At 40.0% G+C, this 15,210-nt stretch overlaps 2 protein-coding genes across 3 annotated transcripts; one reads left to right on the top strand and one right to left on the bottom strand.

The window, feature by feature from the left end:
• Positions 1–2,515: 2,515 nt before the first annotated feature.
• On the bottom strand, positions 2,516–8,941 carry LOC308683444 (uncharacterized protein). Its single transcript, XM_081353915.1, has 3 exons — positions 8,624–8,941; positions 3,818–6,984; positions 2,516–3,684 (listed from the first exon to the last, which is right to left on the bottom strand). The coding sequence occupies exons 1-3, from the start codon at positions 8,697–8,699 to the stop codon at positions 3,460–3,462; spliced, it is 3,468 nt and encodes a 1,155-aa protein (XP_081210041.1). The 5' UTR covers positions 8,700–8,941; the 3' UTR covers positions 2,516–3,459.
• Positions 8,641–15,206, top strand: ccnb1ip1 (cyclin B1 interacting protein 1). 2 transcript variants are annotated; one of them, XM_081353931.1, is made up of 6 exons: positions 8,690–8,840; positions 12,378–12,498; positions 12,759–13,062; positions 13,141–13,287; positions 14,499–14,655; positions 14,846–15,206. In XM_081353931.1, exons 2-6 carry the CDS (start codon positions 12,473–12,475, stop codon positions 14,995–14,997), a joined length of 786 nt encoding a protein of 261 aa, XP_081210057.1. In that variant the 5' UTR covers positions 8,690–8,840; positions 12,378–12,472; the 3' UTR covers positions 14,998–15,206. The 2 variants fall into 2 exon arrangements, with proteins under 2 accessions (XP_081210058.1, XP_081210057.1); XM_081353932.1 differs by lacking the exon at positions 12,378–12,498 and having other exon boundaries at positions 8,641–8,840.
• Positions 15,207–15,210: the final 4 nt, after the last annotated feature.

Here is a 15,210-nt window from a genome sequence, read left to right as displayed (position 1 = left end):
ACCAGTGATCTTAGATGTCATTTTTGGGTCATTGTCATGTTGAAAGAGGGACCGGTAGCATCTTCTCCTCTTCCCCACACAAGAACACTACCACCACCATGCTTTACTGTTGGTACCATCAGATTCATCTTTGTCTCATCACTCCAAAGTATAGAGTCCCAATAGTCTTCGCCTTCGTCAACACGAGCTTGGGCAAATTCTAGACGCTTTTTCTGAGCATGGGCTTCAGCGGTGGCTTCCTTGGTGGACGACAGCCATGCATGGCACTCCTCCACAGTGTACATCGCATGGTGTCACTGGAAACACTCACCCCAGTTTGACTTTCTAACGATTTAGCCAACTGTGCTGAACTTGCATGGAGATTTTCTTCAACTTCTGTCATCACAAAACACTCTTGACAAGGTCTGACAAGGCCTGGACATCTCAGCAAGCTTCCCACAAGTCCATCCTTTTTGAGTTTTTGGATACTTTGGCAACAGTATTCAAACGTATAAGCAACCCACACAGCAACATGGTGTCGGCCCAGATCCGGGCCACATCTGGAACATGTGGATTCAACACGTACCAGATGTGGGCCGGATCTGGGCCGACATGGTTGCTGTCTGGGAATGCTTTACTAATTTTCTTATAACCTTGATCTTTTTTGTGTGCAAAGAAATGATCTTCTATCTCAGGTCTTGTGACATTTCTTTTCCATGTGGAGCCATTTTGTCAGCATTATGGGAGTGGATTTTCTCTCTTGAATACCACTCTTAATTATCAATCATCCCGTGGCCATCTGTATGATGATTGATTGATTGATTAGACACATTCATTGGGGTGTACTCATTTTTGCACCATGATCTTAAATTATTTTGTTAAAATAGTTCCAATTTTGCCTTTGGTACTGACTAATTTGATCCCATAGAAAGTATTTAAGAGCGAGATGGAAGTTTTTCTGAGAAATTTGACATGGAAAGCATACCAACCTACCCATACTTAAAATGAGCAGTTTTTACCAGTATTTGAGAGAGATCTACAAACCATTTCATTCTGCCACAAGGATCAGTCGGGCTCCTCTGGATGATGCATTATCATGTTTACTGTAATCACCTCGTCAATTCATAATAAAAGAGCCATGTTGCATTTGTGCCGCACTGACATACAAATTGCTGGACAAAAGTTTTTCAATTATCTCAACAGCTTTAAAACTACTTGTATTTATGTTTATATAAAAGGTTTCAAAACTAAAATGCTGCCATAGTATTTCGTTTTAAAAAAAATTATTATTAAGACGCCATTTTAAATCGTTTCTTAGTCTGTTCATTTGTTCGGACAGTTGCACCACCTGACATTTGGGGGGTTTAAGATAACAAAACATAAAATAATATGTAATATTTAAATGTGCTAAAAAGGAATTCACACTAAACAGGTTTAATAGATTAAAGTGATATACGTATGTCATGAATTTATCAAATTATTTTAAAAGGAAATAATGCACTTGGACACAAAAATATGCACGTCATGTCACTGGCCCATATATATACATATATGGTATATGGTGTGTGTGTGTGTGTGTGTGTGTGTGTGTCTGTATATATATATATATATATACAGACACACACTGTATATATACTGTAAATATACAGAATTTAGTTGTACAATCATTTTATATATTGTGAAATATTGTGGGGGTAACTTATGAACCACCTGCACTGTTGAGTCTAAATAAAAAGATTTACCTTTAATCCATTTAATAAATTAGCAATCTTTTTAAATATCTGTGTCAGCTCATTGAAGAACTATTCATCACTTCTGCTGCTCTTTTGCCTCTTAAGGCACTACATTATTGCACATTTGGCATTTTCTCTGGAAGATTTCCTTATTTTTGATTGAGACATGTCTTTATCCCTTCCTGAATGCATGTGGACAAACTTCTACCACATGCCTTGTTTCTGGCTCATTGTTCGTCTCCCTCTCAACCTCAAAATTTCTCTCCTTGGTTACAGGTTGTCATGGTTTCGAGGGCCTGGCAGAGGCAGGATTAGGAGCCATTTTAGGGACAGCTGGCCGGGTCGGGCTCCACCTCCCCTTCATCCCGCGCAGAGACGCTCAGGGGGGATGAGGGGGGACATTGTGCGAGGATTAGAGCTTCCTGTGTGTCAGCCGCATTACACAGGGAGGGGGGGGGGATAGAAAGAGAGTGAAAGAGGCAAAGAATGAAAGAGAAAATGAAAGAGCGAGCATATGAAAGAGAGCATGACACAGAGAGCGAGAGGGTGTTTGAGGGGAGGGAGTGAAGTCTGTACAGCTGCACACTCAATCACATTACACAAGTATCCGTGTGTGTGAACAAACACACACACAGACACACACACACAAACACATACAGCCATCAACATGCACACCACTGAACTGGGGAACTAAACATATTAAAGGAAGCAGACCTTTTTTCATTTTTTAAGGGGGGGGGGGGGTGAAGACAATTGCTCAGGAACATAGAACCTTATGGAACAAAAACAAAAAGATGCCTCAAAAAAAAAAATAGCTTTATGAGTGATTGTAAAAACAACATAGTTTTTTTTTTTAAGTAAAAACAAATCGGAAAACATTCATTCTGACTTTATTTCTCTCTTTGACAAGTTAGGACCACATTACATCCAAGAAATTTACTAAACAAAGCTGGATAGTGTTCAACAGGGCCAACAAAGTTTCAACATTCAAGATAACAGAAAATAATGCGTTAATCTTTAGCAATTTTGAGCCGCTTTTGCTCATCTACAGCATTGTGAAAACTGATCTGATTTGCTGTTTTTCATTTAAAAAAAAAAAAACCTAAATAAAGTAGGATGAAGAACAGGCATTGATTGGGCAGAAAGTAAATCTGACTATCTCAGCATTTCCATTCCATCATTGTTATTATAAACCTCCCTTGTCAAGAAGAGTTTCAGATATAGTGCAGCTATTTAGAGAAACACCTACAAAGTACAGCAGCATGAAAGAAAATGCAAACAGGGTACATAAAACAAAAAGGATATTTACATTCAGCTGCACATCAGATGATCAGTTTTGGTATGATCCCACATCCTCTCTCATCTCATATCACACATCTCACATCCCTTTTTCCTCAAGTTTTTTTTTTTTGTTTGCTTTTTTTTAATGTATATCCTGGAATTCCAAATTGATTTCTGAAATTGCACTTAGACACATAATTAGTTTGCTTGTCATTTGTTACACACAAATACTTTTTTCAAGATCCAATTTCAGTGCATCCTGATATTTGAAGTCGAAAGTCTTTATCAATATGATTTAATTGTCTTCATGAAAAGGCACTACTATTACATATGGACTGATTCACTACCATTCTACAATACCAAACAATTAAAAACTACCCCTAACCACAAAATTGAAAGAAAAAAAAAGTTGTCATAGAAATCAGTAAACAAGAATAGTGCTAAAACCTAACTAAATCACATTCTTTCAAGCAGTGTCTTCAGTTCTGTCGTCTCTGTCAGTAATAGACACCAGATGCTCAGGCAAGGACAGTTTATCTGCACTCTCCTCTGACAAGTTTTTAGCATCCTCTCCTCTCAGTTTTCGATGGGTCAACTCCTCTGTACGCTCCACAACTTTTCCCTCAGAGGACTGTGAGGATGCAGTACTGGCCAAATGATTCATACTCCCGCTGTGGATTTTCATATGCCCCTGTTGAAACACAATAATTAGAAGTCTTGTTTCGCACACAAACAATATCACAGGAAGTTCATAAATATTTAATGGATAAAATGTCATCTAACAAAAATACTGTACACATTAATTGTTTACTGTATTACTGTACCTTCAATCCACTGCGGCTAGCATACTCTTTTCCACACTCTGCGCAGCTGTAAGGTTTCTCAGAACGCTGCGGTAGTGGATGGACCACGGGAGTCTCTGGTGATGTAATTTCAGTCTTTTCTCTATCTTTCCTTTGATCCTCTTCTGCAGATTCGTCTATTTTGGATTCTTGTGCATTCTCAGCTTTCAGCTTCTGCTCTACGGCTTTGTCAGGCATTTTAGAGTGCAAAGAAGCATTCTCTGTGGCTGGCTGAGAGTCACCATCATTGGGCTCAAGAACATGGTCTATTCCATTCACATGAAGTGTTGTCTGCTCACTGCTTTGGTCTGATTTTAACTCAGTGGACAACCCTGGGCTCGAGGGTGGAGTTAGGGTAGGTGACAGATCGAGAGCTTCAGAGCTTAAACTAGGTTTTGGTCCACTGATCACCGTGTGAAGTGAAGCCCCATTGTGCCTTTTTTTATCAAACAAAGTGTCTTGGGAGTTGGTCCTGGTACAGAGGGATAAAGGTGCGTCTTCATCCTCTTCTGCAGAGCCATTGACAACTTGAGACTGGCTGTGATGTACTGTGCCATAATGTTTCTCATCTGAGGCAGTGGAATTGTCAGGTGGGCTGTTTTCTCTGGAGGGGTCCTGCTTCTCCAGGGTGAGGGTTGGACTAGTCTCAGGTGTGATGTCATAGGGATCTTGATCTGACTCCATGATCTGGTCTGCATCACCTGATGTAGCATCTCTTAGGCTAGCACTAGACTCCAGTAAGCTGGCAGAGGAAGACATGCTCATATTGAGAGGAAGAGACTGGAGAGTTGTGGGTAAGGAAACCATTTGACCAGAATCTTCCTCTGACTGCAGGTCCCCGTTACCTTCTGGAGGTAATTGGCCTCCCAGATGCATGCGAATGTGATGCTGCAGTACCACGGCATTGGTAAACTTGCGCTGACAGAGTGGGCAAGAGTTCTGGCCACGTGCATTGGCCGGACGTGCTCTGTGAGTGGCTAGATGAGCCCTTAGACTTCCCTTTGTGGAGAAGGAGCGGCCACAGAGTTTGCAGGGGAATGGACGTTCGCCCAAATGAGTGGCCTGGTGGAGACGTAACGCCCTTGGGCAGCTGAGGACACGGAGGCACACCCCACACTGATTAGGGACCAAAGAGGAGGCAGTTGACCCATGTAGCTCTTGGCTAGTCGGCTCACTGTTGGGGTTCAGCCCTAAAGCCGCCATCATCTCCCTCCTGTAAGCTGAGATAGCATTAGTTGTGGATATGTCATTAGCCTGAGTATTGCAGTTCACCTGGCCATCATTGGTGCTTTTTGGAAGAGGCTGCTTCTCTAACTTCTGCGCCAATCTCTGCAGCTTGGAGGTGTCCGAGGTGACAGAGGATGATGATGGAGAGGAGGATGGAGAAGAGGAGTTTTGAGGTTTGGGGTAAGAGGAAAAAGGGAAGGTAAGTGGGAGGTGAGGGGAGGAAAGGTGAGGAGGGCGAAGAAGGGCAAGGCTAGGATGGTGGGCAGATGGACCTGATGGGAAGAGTATCTTCGGAAGATGTGCCAGCTGGGAATATGGAGAACCAGGATGTAAGGTGGAGTGTGGTGGTGTATTCTCATCAAACCTCTGCTGCTTCGCACCTTTGAATTGACTGTTCATGGCAGAGGAGGTGATGGATGAAGATGACGACTGCACACTAGTGGAAACAGAGGCCGCGGCTGCAGCCGAGGCCCGGTTTAACTGTAGCAAAGAGTGGGCGGTGGAAAGCAGGGCCAGATCAACACTGGGTGGCAATGGTAGGGAGGAGGGAGATGGATGAGATGACCCAGAGAGGAAACCCAAGGCTAAACTGTCTGGCACACCTATACTACCCTTAACTCCAAAAGGCTCCTCATCCTCAGCTCTACGTTTTCTGCGCCTCTGTGATGTCCCTGAGCCAGATCCTGATTGGCTTTGCTCGGACAAAGCAGGTGGCAAGAGCGAAAGTGACAGCTCGGGATTTTGTTCACGGTGACGAAGGAAGTGGGCTTTGAGGTTGCCGCGGGTAGTGAAGCGACTGAGGCAGACTGGACACTGGTACGGGCGCTCGCCGGTGTGGGATCTCAGATGGATCTGTAGGGAAGAGTCACTGCTCAGAACCTTCCCACAGAAACGGCACACGTGCTGTTGGCGGCTTGAAGAGGAGCTTGAAGATCCATTTGACGTACTAACAGTGGAACTGAGAGATAGGTGGTCCTGGGAGAGGCTGACCGTGGGCAAGGGTGGAGTTGGGAAATTCACACCATTTCCATGACTGGTTGAGGTGTTGGGAGACTTTTCATTGAGGTAACGAGGTGGAAGTCCAAGCGTTAGAGAGAGAGGGTGCATAGAGGCTGAAGAGGTGAATAAGGATGAGGAAGATGTTGAAGATGAAGTTGTGGAATAAGGAGCTCTGGTTCCATTAGTGTGAGATAGGTTGGGCTTGGATGTAGGAGCTTGAGGAATTAAAGAGCCACCAGAGACAGTATTAGGTGGGGAGCTAGAGCCTGCATCTCTCTGTTGATTCTCTACAGATCCCTGAGGTGCATCTTGGGCACTGACCATACCACCTAGACGCAGCACCTGTCTGCAGATCTCTTCTGTAATCTGCATTTGGTGAATCTGTCTTTGCTGCAGGACCCTAAGCTCCTCCAATAGTACAGCGAGGGTCGGAGGCACCTGGAGTTGCTCTGAAGGCGACGAAGGAGTTTGGTGGATGGGACTAGGGCTTCCTTGATGTGGTGGGGCACCCAGCGATGATGAAGAGGATAAAGAAGAGGAAGAGGAGGTAGTGGTGGTTGCAGAAATACCCATTGGTGGGGACGTCACAGTGGACAGTGGCTGATGAGACAAAATATGAATGGATTTCTGCTGGCCAGGAGGAGGAGAGTGGGTCTGGGAGGACAGAGAAGGGTGTGGGAAGTCCGGAGAGAGAGATGAGTGTGCATTAGGCAGTGATGTGGAATATGAGGCAATGTGATTTGGCCAGTGGGGAGGAGATGAGCTCTCGTTGGGGAGCGAGGGAGCATGAATGCCACCTGGAGACGGTCTTGGGGCCAAAGGAGGCTGACAGTCCTGAAGGGATGTAGGTGAGGAAGAGGAAGATGATGAGGTAGCTTCAGAGGCAAGAGAGGTGGATGGAGATTTCACTGGAAGCTGGTCATCTGGAAAATAGAGAAAATAAGGAATAAGTTTATACATCCTCAGACAATTACAATTAATTATTTAAAAAACATTATATTGCTTTATTTTATAATTTATCTTTTAGAATAATTACAATTGAGTTCTATAACGGTAAGTTATGAGAAAGCCTTCATAATATAGGCCAACTCCTTTGTCAACAGTTTTCTTTCACAAAACACTGAATACCACTCCACTCGACATTCCGCATTCTTAATGATCTTTCACCCTTAAATCACAACCTTCATAAACCACACTCACATCTTCTGTCCTCACTATTGCCACAACTCACTAGCCACCTTGCAGCTATTGCAACGCTTTTTTAAAGGACAATGGATATCACCACAACAACCCACAACCCCTCTTAACCCAACCCTCTGTCCATCAACTACATCTTTCATCTCTCTATTCACCCTTCCCCCCTGACCCTACACAGGGTCAGAGGTTAGGGTATAGAAAGGGTTTTGGGCACTGTCCATGTGCTCTGATTGGCTAGATGACCTAACCTCATGAGCTCTAAGGTCAAATTCTTTTAGAATCTTGAGCGGAGAAAAAGAACTAGAAGGAGGGGGTTGGGAAAATAGTGGGTTGACTGACAGACAAACTATTTTCACTCTCTGTGGCACACGGATATACTAAATGACTGTACACAGACCTGTGGAATCAAATCTACTGAAATGCCCAAAAATGTTAAAACCCTGAGAAATTCCCTCACAACATACTACCTGTTCTTGCCAAAAGCTATTGAAATCAAATCACAAAAGTGCTGTATCTTTAAGATTCCTGAGCTAACTTTTTTCCTCCATGCATGCATGCATGCAACAGTGCATTCTTTCTCCTCTCTGTATTCTAACAGTGGAACCCCCAACTGAGCAGAGGTACAAAGTGAATAGAGGCAAGGGAGTGGGAAGGGGGGGAACACAGTTGAAGCAGAAAAGAGGAGCACATGGAAACATGAGAGAGAGAATAAGGGAGAAGAGGACATAATAGAATGAGAAGAGATTAATCTTTACCCAAACACCCCCTTCGTCCCCTCCCCCTTGCCTGCACCTTATTCACACTGAATAGGAGACTCCTCTAAATGCATGAAAGACCCCCAGCAATCAAACTGACTATGCTGCAAGTCTCTTGGTGGATTGACATTACTGAAAAGCTAACGCAGTTATGGCCCCTCCTGAGTGATTCATGTCAACATAATGACCGGCCATACGGCTGAACACCTTTAGACCAACCCTCTGGCTATGTCTATAAGAGCCTTCTTTCAATACAACACATTTGACAGACATTTTTAGCGGGAAATGTCAGTAAACTACTTAGTTTTGAAAAGTTCAGTCATGGTAGAAATGTGAGCTATGTGTTGCAGCTCTCAAACAATGGCTCACTGAGTAGAGGGCCAAACGCTCTAGTGCATTTGAACCTGTATCATAACACTTCAGGTGATAAAAGTGCCCAATTTAAGCAATAAAGAAAAAAATAAATATAAAATATTATTTGGGTAACAGGTGCTCTATGTAAACTGCAACAAATTTTTTTTATTAACCTGTCGTTTTTAAACCTTAACGCACAACTATTAATTAGTCTAGGGTAACTAACAAATAATTAACAAATGAATGATTTCCTCACCTTGCAGTATCAAGCGCGTGCCCCCGGGGTCTGAGTTAACAAGCTGTTGGGGCCGTTTCTGTTTCCGGCGTGACATGATTCACGAGCAGACGGTGAGAGTTACGGGCATCAAACAACTTTGCAAGTTATGTTGTGAATAAATAAATTACGAACCCCCTTGTTCGCCAATAATCCACTTGGCAGGACGCGTTAAGACAGCACCGACATCTGTTAAAAAGTAAGTAAAAAGAAGAAAAAAAAACTTAAAATGCGCGTGGACTGCTGAAGCGGACCGTGACGTCGTCCGCTGTTGCTGTGTGAACTGGCGAGTGCGTGTGTGGCTGTTTTTCCTCAACAAGTCCCCTCTTTCTCAAACTTGTCCACTCTGCGGACCCCCCTCCCCTCCTCTCCAAAGACACACACACACTCACACAAAAATACAATCTCCCCTTGTTCTGACATTTGCATTTCAATGGTGCGGAACACCGTCTCTTTTTCTTTCTTTCTCCCTCTTTTGCGTTTCTCTTAATGCTAAAAGCAGCAGCTCTCTAGTAGCCTAATTTAGACAACCGAACCGAGTTTTATCAATATGCGTCAAGATGAAATTTCCTTACGTTTTATATCTACGTCTAATTTATGCAACAACATAAAAAAAAGTTCTTCAAGAACCTGACAAAATCTGTCCGTTTTAAAACAACTTAATGATTGTACTTCATTTAGCGCGCCTATAGAATGAGACACCTTTTGTCTACGATTTATGGGAAATTTAAATATGCGACATTTGCAAATTTTCTGATTTACAAGAAGGTAGCCTAAACTTTTTTTTTTTTTTTTTTTTTTTTTTTTCGTGTAGACCTAATCAGGTTAGGCTACCTAGAAAGAACATATAAATAGCTTAATGAAGATTATGCTACTGTAGGTTAATGGGGAAAAATGCCAGATGAGAAAGTTATGTTAAATAATAATAATAATAATGAATAGTAGCCTAATGACTTGAGGGAGATGATGAGGAAGGTGATGGGATGAGGCAAGCCTATACGTCAAGCGGCTTATAGACTATAACTGCACGCGCTACTGCAGTAAAGACCCCCTGCGGCTCGCTCACTTTGTCGGTGCGTCCGAATATTCGGAGCTCTATTTAAAATGCATTGAATGGGAAGGGAATTTCCAACAATGGCGACCTGGACACAGTTGAGTGGGCATCTCTTTCTCTCTCCTCACCCCCAGGATCCATTGCCGCTCCGCACAATGCCCCCCTTTCACCCCCGCCTCTGTTCCCATACACCACGTGGAGGAGGGATGAAGTGAAAAGCCATTTTTAATTAGATGTATCAAAAACAAGCACCCGACCTGCACCGTATCCCACATAAGGCCAAGCTGTCCACTAACCATATAAAGCAGGTTCTCTTATATGTGAGCGCATTTGGCATAAAATGAACCTTATTTAAAAAAATAATAATAATAAAAATAAATAACAATAATATTATTTTAGGCCTATACTGTAGATTTAAATGAAAAGCCTATACTGTAAATTTGGCTAGGGAAAATGTTCTTGGTTGGATGGACAAAAAATTAGGCTGATTTGGAACAATCTGGGCTTCTTTTTGTCCGTAAAAAGAAGAAGAAAATGTCCTTGCTCCAGGTCTATGTTCACTGTCATGTGGCGTCCTTTCATACATTATCTTCAAAACCAATTATAACTGTAAGTGGAGGAACTGACATGGTGTCAGGTTTTGCTCATGATTTACTGAATATTATTCTTTCTTTTTTTTCTTTAGGCATAATGTCTGTATGCTGTGTTGTTGGTTGTGTTGATGTGTGAATATGTTTGTTGTTGATTGCTGTTTAAACAAATACAAATGGGGAAAAAAGAAAATAGAAAAAATGTAGCTCCTCATTTAATCATTTAGGTTATTCAAATCAGCCAAAACACTGATTGACATAAACATATTCAATCCTGTTCAGAGGTACAAAGTTGACACACACAAACCAACACATTTTTCAAATATAAAATAAAATGTGTTTGCTCATATAATACCTATAGTCAATCTAAAAAATCACGTTATGTGATTTAATTTTAACAGTAAGAAAAAAGGTGTTTGAAAACTTGTTTTGCAGAACATTATATGAGAATCTGTAGTTAGGAAGAACATGTTATTTAGGGAAAATATAATTATATATATATATATATATATATATATATATATATATATATATATATATATATATATATTTTTTTTTTTTTTTTTTTTTTTTTTTTTTTTTTTTTTTTCAAACCTAGTCTGTGGGGTAAAACGCCCCATCATAATTACTGTTACCATGTTCTGAACATCACATCCTTTGTTTTTCCTTCAAATGTAAGGAATTGTGAGCTATCCAGCTATCTAGTTAGCTAGCCAGTTAGCATTAGCTAACAATAATTTTCAAATAGGTTGATTTTCTGAATGGTTCATTAATACATATTCATATTTATCTACTGTTAATTGTTTTAGCTTGTCTTTTTAATTTGAAGCTAAAACTGTTTTTACTCTGATTTTGGTGTAAATATAGCCTATAAAGCAAATGCATTTCCTAAGGCTTTATAGGCTATATTTATATCAAAATCAGAGTAAAAACAGTTTTAGCTTCAAATTAAAAGGCTATGTTCTTCTTGCCTTGGTGAGCAAGAGATCAACAATAAAAATATTTTAAATCATATAGGCTATAGAGTTAGTTTCCCCTATTCTTTCCCTAAACTAATCTCACTTGTTAGAATTATATTGTGTACATGTAGCCTACATCACATATTGTATGTAAAAAACAGTCCCTGTATCTGTTTCTTTTAGAGCAAACCACCAAATTTTTGGTAAGTGCAGCATACTTGACCAATGAACGTCCATATTAAAATTATTTATGAATGTTTTAGAGTATCTGTTTGTCCTCCTGAGGGGGAAAAAGTGCATATCCCCCTCGGACCCAGGAATAGACTTTTGTCCACTGTAGTGGACATTAGATTTTAATGAATTTCTCTGACACCATGTCACAGTCTGGATGTCCTGTAAAACCACATTCAGGGCTTTTTAGATATATCAAATGTTTGGAGGTTTCATCTTGACAAGAACTTCTCTGTGGTCTTTAAAAAAGACGGACATTTATTTAGAGATCAAAATATGATAACATTTTTTAATTATCTTTTAAATCTGACTAATTTTCAAAAAAAAAATTCATAAATCGACATCTCATGAAAATGTTATGGGGTTTCTCAAAATATGACACAAAACATGGCATTGATTTCATACACTGTATAGAGACACCAGGACTTACATCATGTTTATCAGGCATTTTGGGGAGAGACAAGTGAATAGGGAAAGAAATTATACATCAATATTCCTATGAAATATTAGATATTATAATGAAAATGTTGCCAATTATTACAACCATTATTACCATTCTGTTTTCATTACATTGTGCCCGAAGAACATTAATATACAAATTATATTGTATTGAATGGGACTATGTTGGTTATATTGCAAAGTAAAATGGTATATCAATTAATTCCGTTATATCTTTCATAACATAGTTGAGAAACATCTTTATACAAAGTTTGGTTAAAAAAATCCTGAAACCTTCAAATTGATTGGTGATTTTAAAAAATCCCATTGGTTTTGCCTATAGCCTACATGTAATTGTATGTCTTTCTGTTTTATTTTAATCCTGGTGTCCACTACAGTGGACATGGCGTAACACATTAATAAAATATAATTTTTTCAAAACCTTTTTTCCACCTGGGTCTCAGGAGGATGAAATGACGCGTTTGCTCAGTCAGCAGCAACCAATCAGATGAGGCCAATTGCGCTCGCGCGGCGATCTACCTGTGACTGACTGTAAACAATGAACAACACAGTTGCAAATTCTCGGTAACTATCATGAGCTTATAAAGCAACTTATTTGCGAAGAGCGATATATATGTATATCAGAATTAGTTTGATTTAGCGTTTTAGTATCCGAACAGATATGTGAGAGGAAAATACTTTTCCCGCTCTTTGTTGTTATCTGATATGTAACGTAAAGCGCACGCAGAATCGTTGTTCGTTTGCTTAATGTTAATCATAAAAACCTTATACATATACAACCATTAGACTACATTTAACCGCTTTTGTCTGTTTTCTTCCACAAGAGCCGCCATGTCTGCATCTAAATACACCTTGCAGTGTAATTCACATCAATGCCGGGTAAAGCTGAGCGGGTTCGCGTGGGTCACGACCTGCTCTCATGTGTTCTGTGATCAACACGGCTCGGAAGAGTTCAGTCGCACACCTTCAGTTTGTCCTGCTTGCTCCACCATGCTTTCAGGAAAGCTGGACGTGCTGAGAACAGAGCTGGCACCATCAGAGCAATACAAGGCTATGGTTTTGGTCGGACTGCAGCCTGAAACGGTTTTGGAGATCAGTCATAAAGCACTAGTCTTTTGGACCTACCAGGTTTGATGTCTGCATGGTTGCAATCCCACTTACAGAAACAGAAGAGGCTTTTTCACTATTGTTTGTGGTCATTTTCAGGTAAACCAGGAGAGGTTGCTGATGGAGTACAATTTGTCCAGGGCTGGGGGTCAAGTGCTTCAGATGGAGAAGTTTATGATCCAGCAGAACCAGAGCAGAGAGCTCGAGTTAAATGCATTAAGAGGAGAGATCGCATCACTGAAAAAGGTCTCAAACATGATCATGCCATCAAACCAATGCTGATGCTCGCTGTTTATATACAGTAGCCTACCAGTAAAAAAAAAGAACAGGTTCAACTTTCCACAATTCCGAATAATAGAAATGTCATCAAAACTATGAAATGATGAGAAGACCAAAAATGTTAACCATATTTCTCGTTTTAAAAAAAAAAAAAAAAAACAGTGCTCTCATATCATTAAATGAATGCATTAAATTGACCAAAAGTATACATTGTTATAAAAAAAATCTATTTAAAATAAATGCTGTTCTTTGAACTTTCTATGCATGAAAAAAAATCCTGAAAAGCATCAACTTCCTCAAAAATATTAAGCAGCACAACTGTTTTCATCATTGATAATAACTTGACCATATTTCTTAAGCACCATATCATATTAGAATGACCTCTAAAGGATCATGTGACACCGAAGACTGGAGTAATGATGGTGAAAATTCAGCTCTACCATTAAACATGATAAATTACATTTTAAATGACATTAAAATATTTTAATAGCATTTTACAATATCACTACATCAATATCAGAACTCATCAATTTTTTTCACCTTGCTTTGAAATTTCAGATATTGAAGCAAGTACCTATAGCTACAGTGGTTTAGAGAGCTCAATGCGCTGCAAATGAGAAAAAAAAAAACGGCAGCAAACTGAGAAAACATCTTCTTCAGTTTGATAACAAATGCTGCAAATCTCTTCACCTGTGTCTGGTCATAATGTTTTGTCTCATTAGTGTATGGTAAAGCACGTTAGGGATGCTTTTTTGTATTTCATTCAAACATCTCTTAACTATTGAAGTTTGTTTCCGCCACAGAATAAAAAATAAAAAAGGTAATTGTGACTTTATCTTACACTCTCACGTTTATATCTCACAATTCTGACTTCTATAACACGAAATTGGGAGATTTGAAGTCAGAATTGCATGATATAAAGTCGCAATTGCGTGTTATAAAGTCTTGCAATTCTGAGGAATAGTATTTTTTCCTTAGAATTGGACTTTATAACTTGCAATTATGAGTTTATCTCACAACTCTAAAAAAAGATGTCAGAATTGTCAGATATAAATGTAAACTCACAATTGTGATATAAAAAGTCGCAAATATCTTTCAAAATGTTTTATTCTGTGGCGGAAACAAGCTTCCATACTTAACAGCCATAAATGTCCATTTCCAACTTTTCCATTCTCCAGGGGCTGGAGGAATACAAGCAGAAGTACAATGAGGTTTTGGAGCGACTGAATGAACGGAACAGGCAATATCAGAAGCTGCAGGGACTTCTCGACTCGCTTCGTATGCACACTCTGGGAATAGGAGAGAAAGATCCCACACCCCACACTTTCACCACAGGTTAGAGGGAAAAAGCAACAGGTAGAAACAAGTATAATAGCAATTGTCTACTTTGACACTCAATCAGTCTATTTTCTATTGCATTCAAATCAGGTAAAGCGTTCTTTATCCCACTGAGAGTTAAATTGTTCAAATGTGATCGACTGTTTTAAAGCATAGTATACAAAATATTTGCAATTATTGTCATCAGGGTTGGTCAAACAACACTCTCCCCTTAGTCCTTCATTCCTGAGACCAGAAGGGGACAGGTTTTTCTCATTGGGACCAGACAGCACTCAAAGTTTCTTCCAGTTCAGCACACCCACCCGCGACAGAACACACTCTTTCATCAAGAAAAACTGAGTTCACCAGAATGTCTTTTTTCCATTTATGAATTCTAATTCCAGTTCTGACGGCCAAGTATGGTTGTTTCTGTTTAGTTTTTCATGTTTTTTTCAAATGTGTTATTTATTGAGTTTGGAGATGGTCGTAAATACTCCCAACATGTTTCCACTAATGTAAATGACTTCAGTGTCGAAAATAACTCTATTAAAATATATGTGAAAACCCTGATGT

Source organism: Scardinius erythrophthalmus, assembly GCF_964197995.2.
Source record: "Scardinius erythrophthalmus genome assembly, chromosome: 2".
In the NCBI taxonomy this organism is placed as follows: domain Eukaryota; kingdom Metazoa; phylum Chordata; class Actinopteri; order Cypriniformes; family Leuciscidae; genus Scardinius; species Scardinius erythrophthalmus.
Note: the sequence above shows the minus strand (reverse complement) of the source record. Positions and strands in the feature narration are given on the sequence as shown.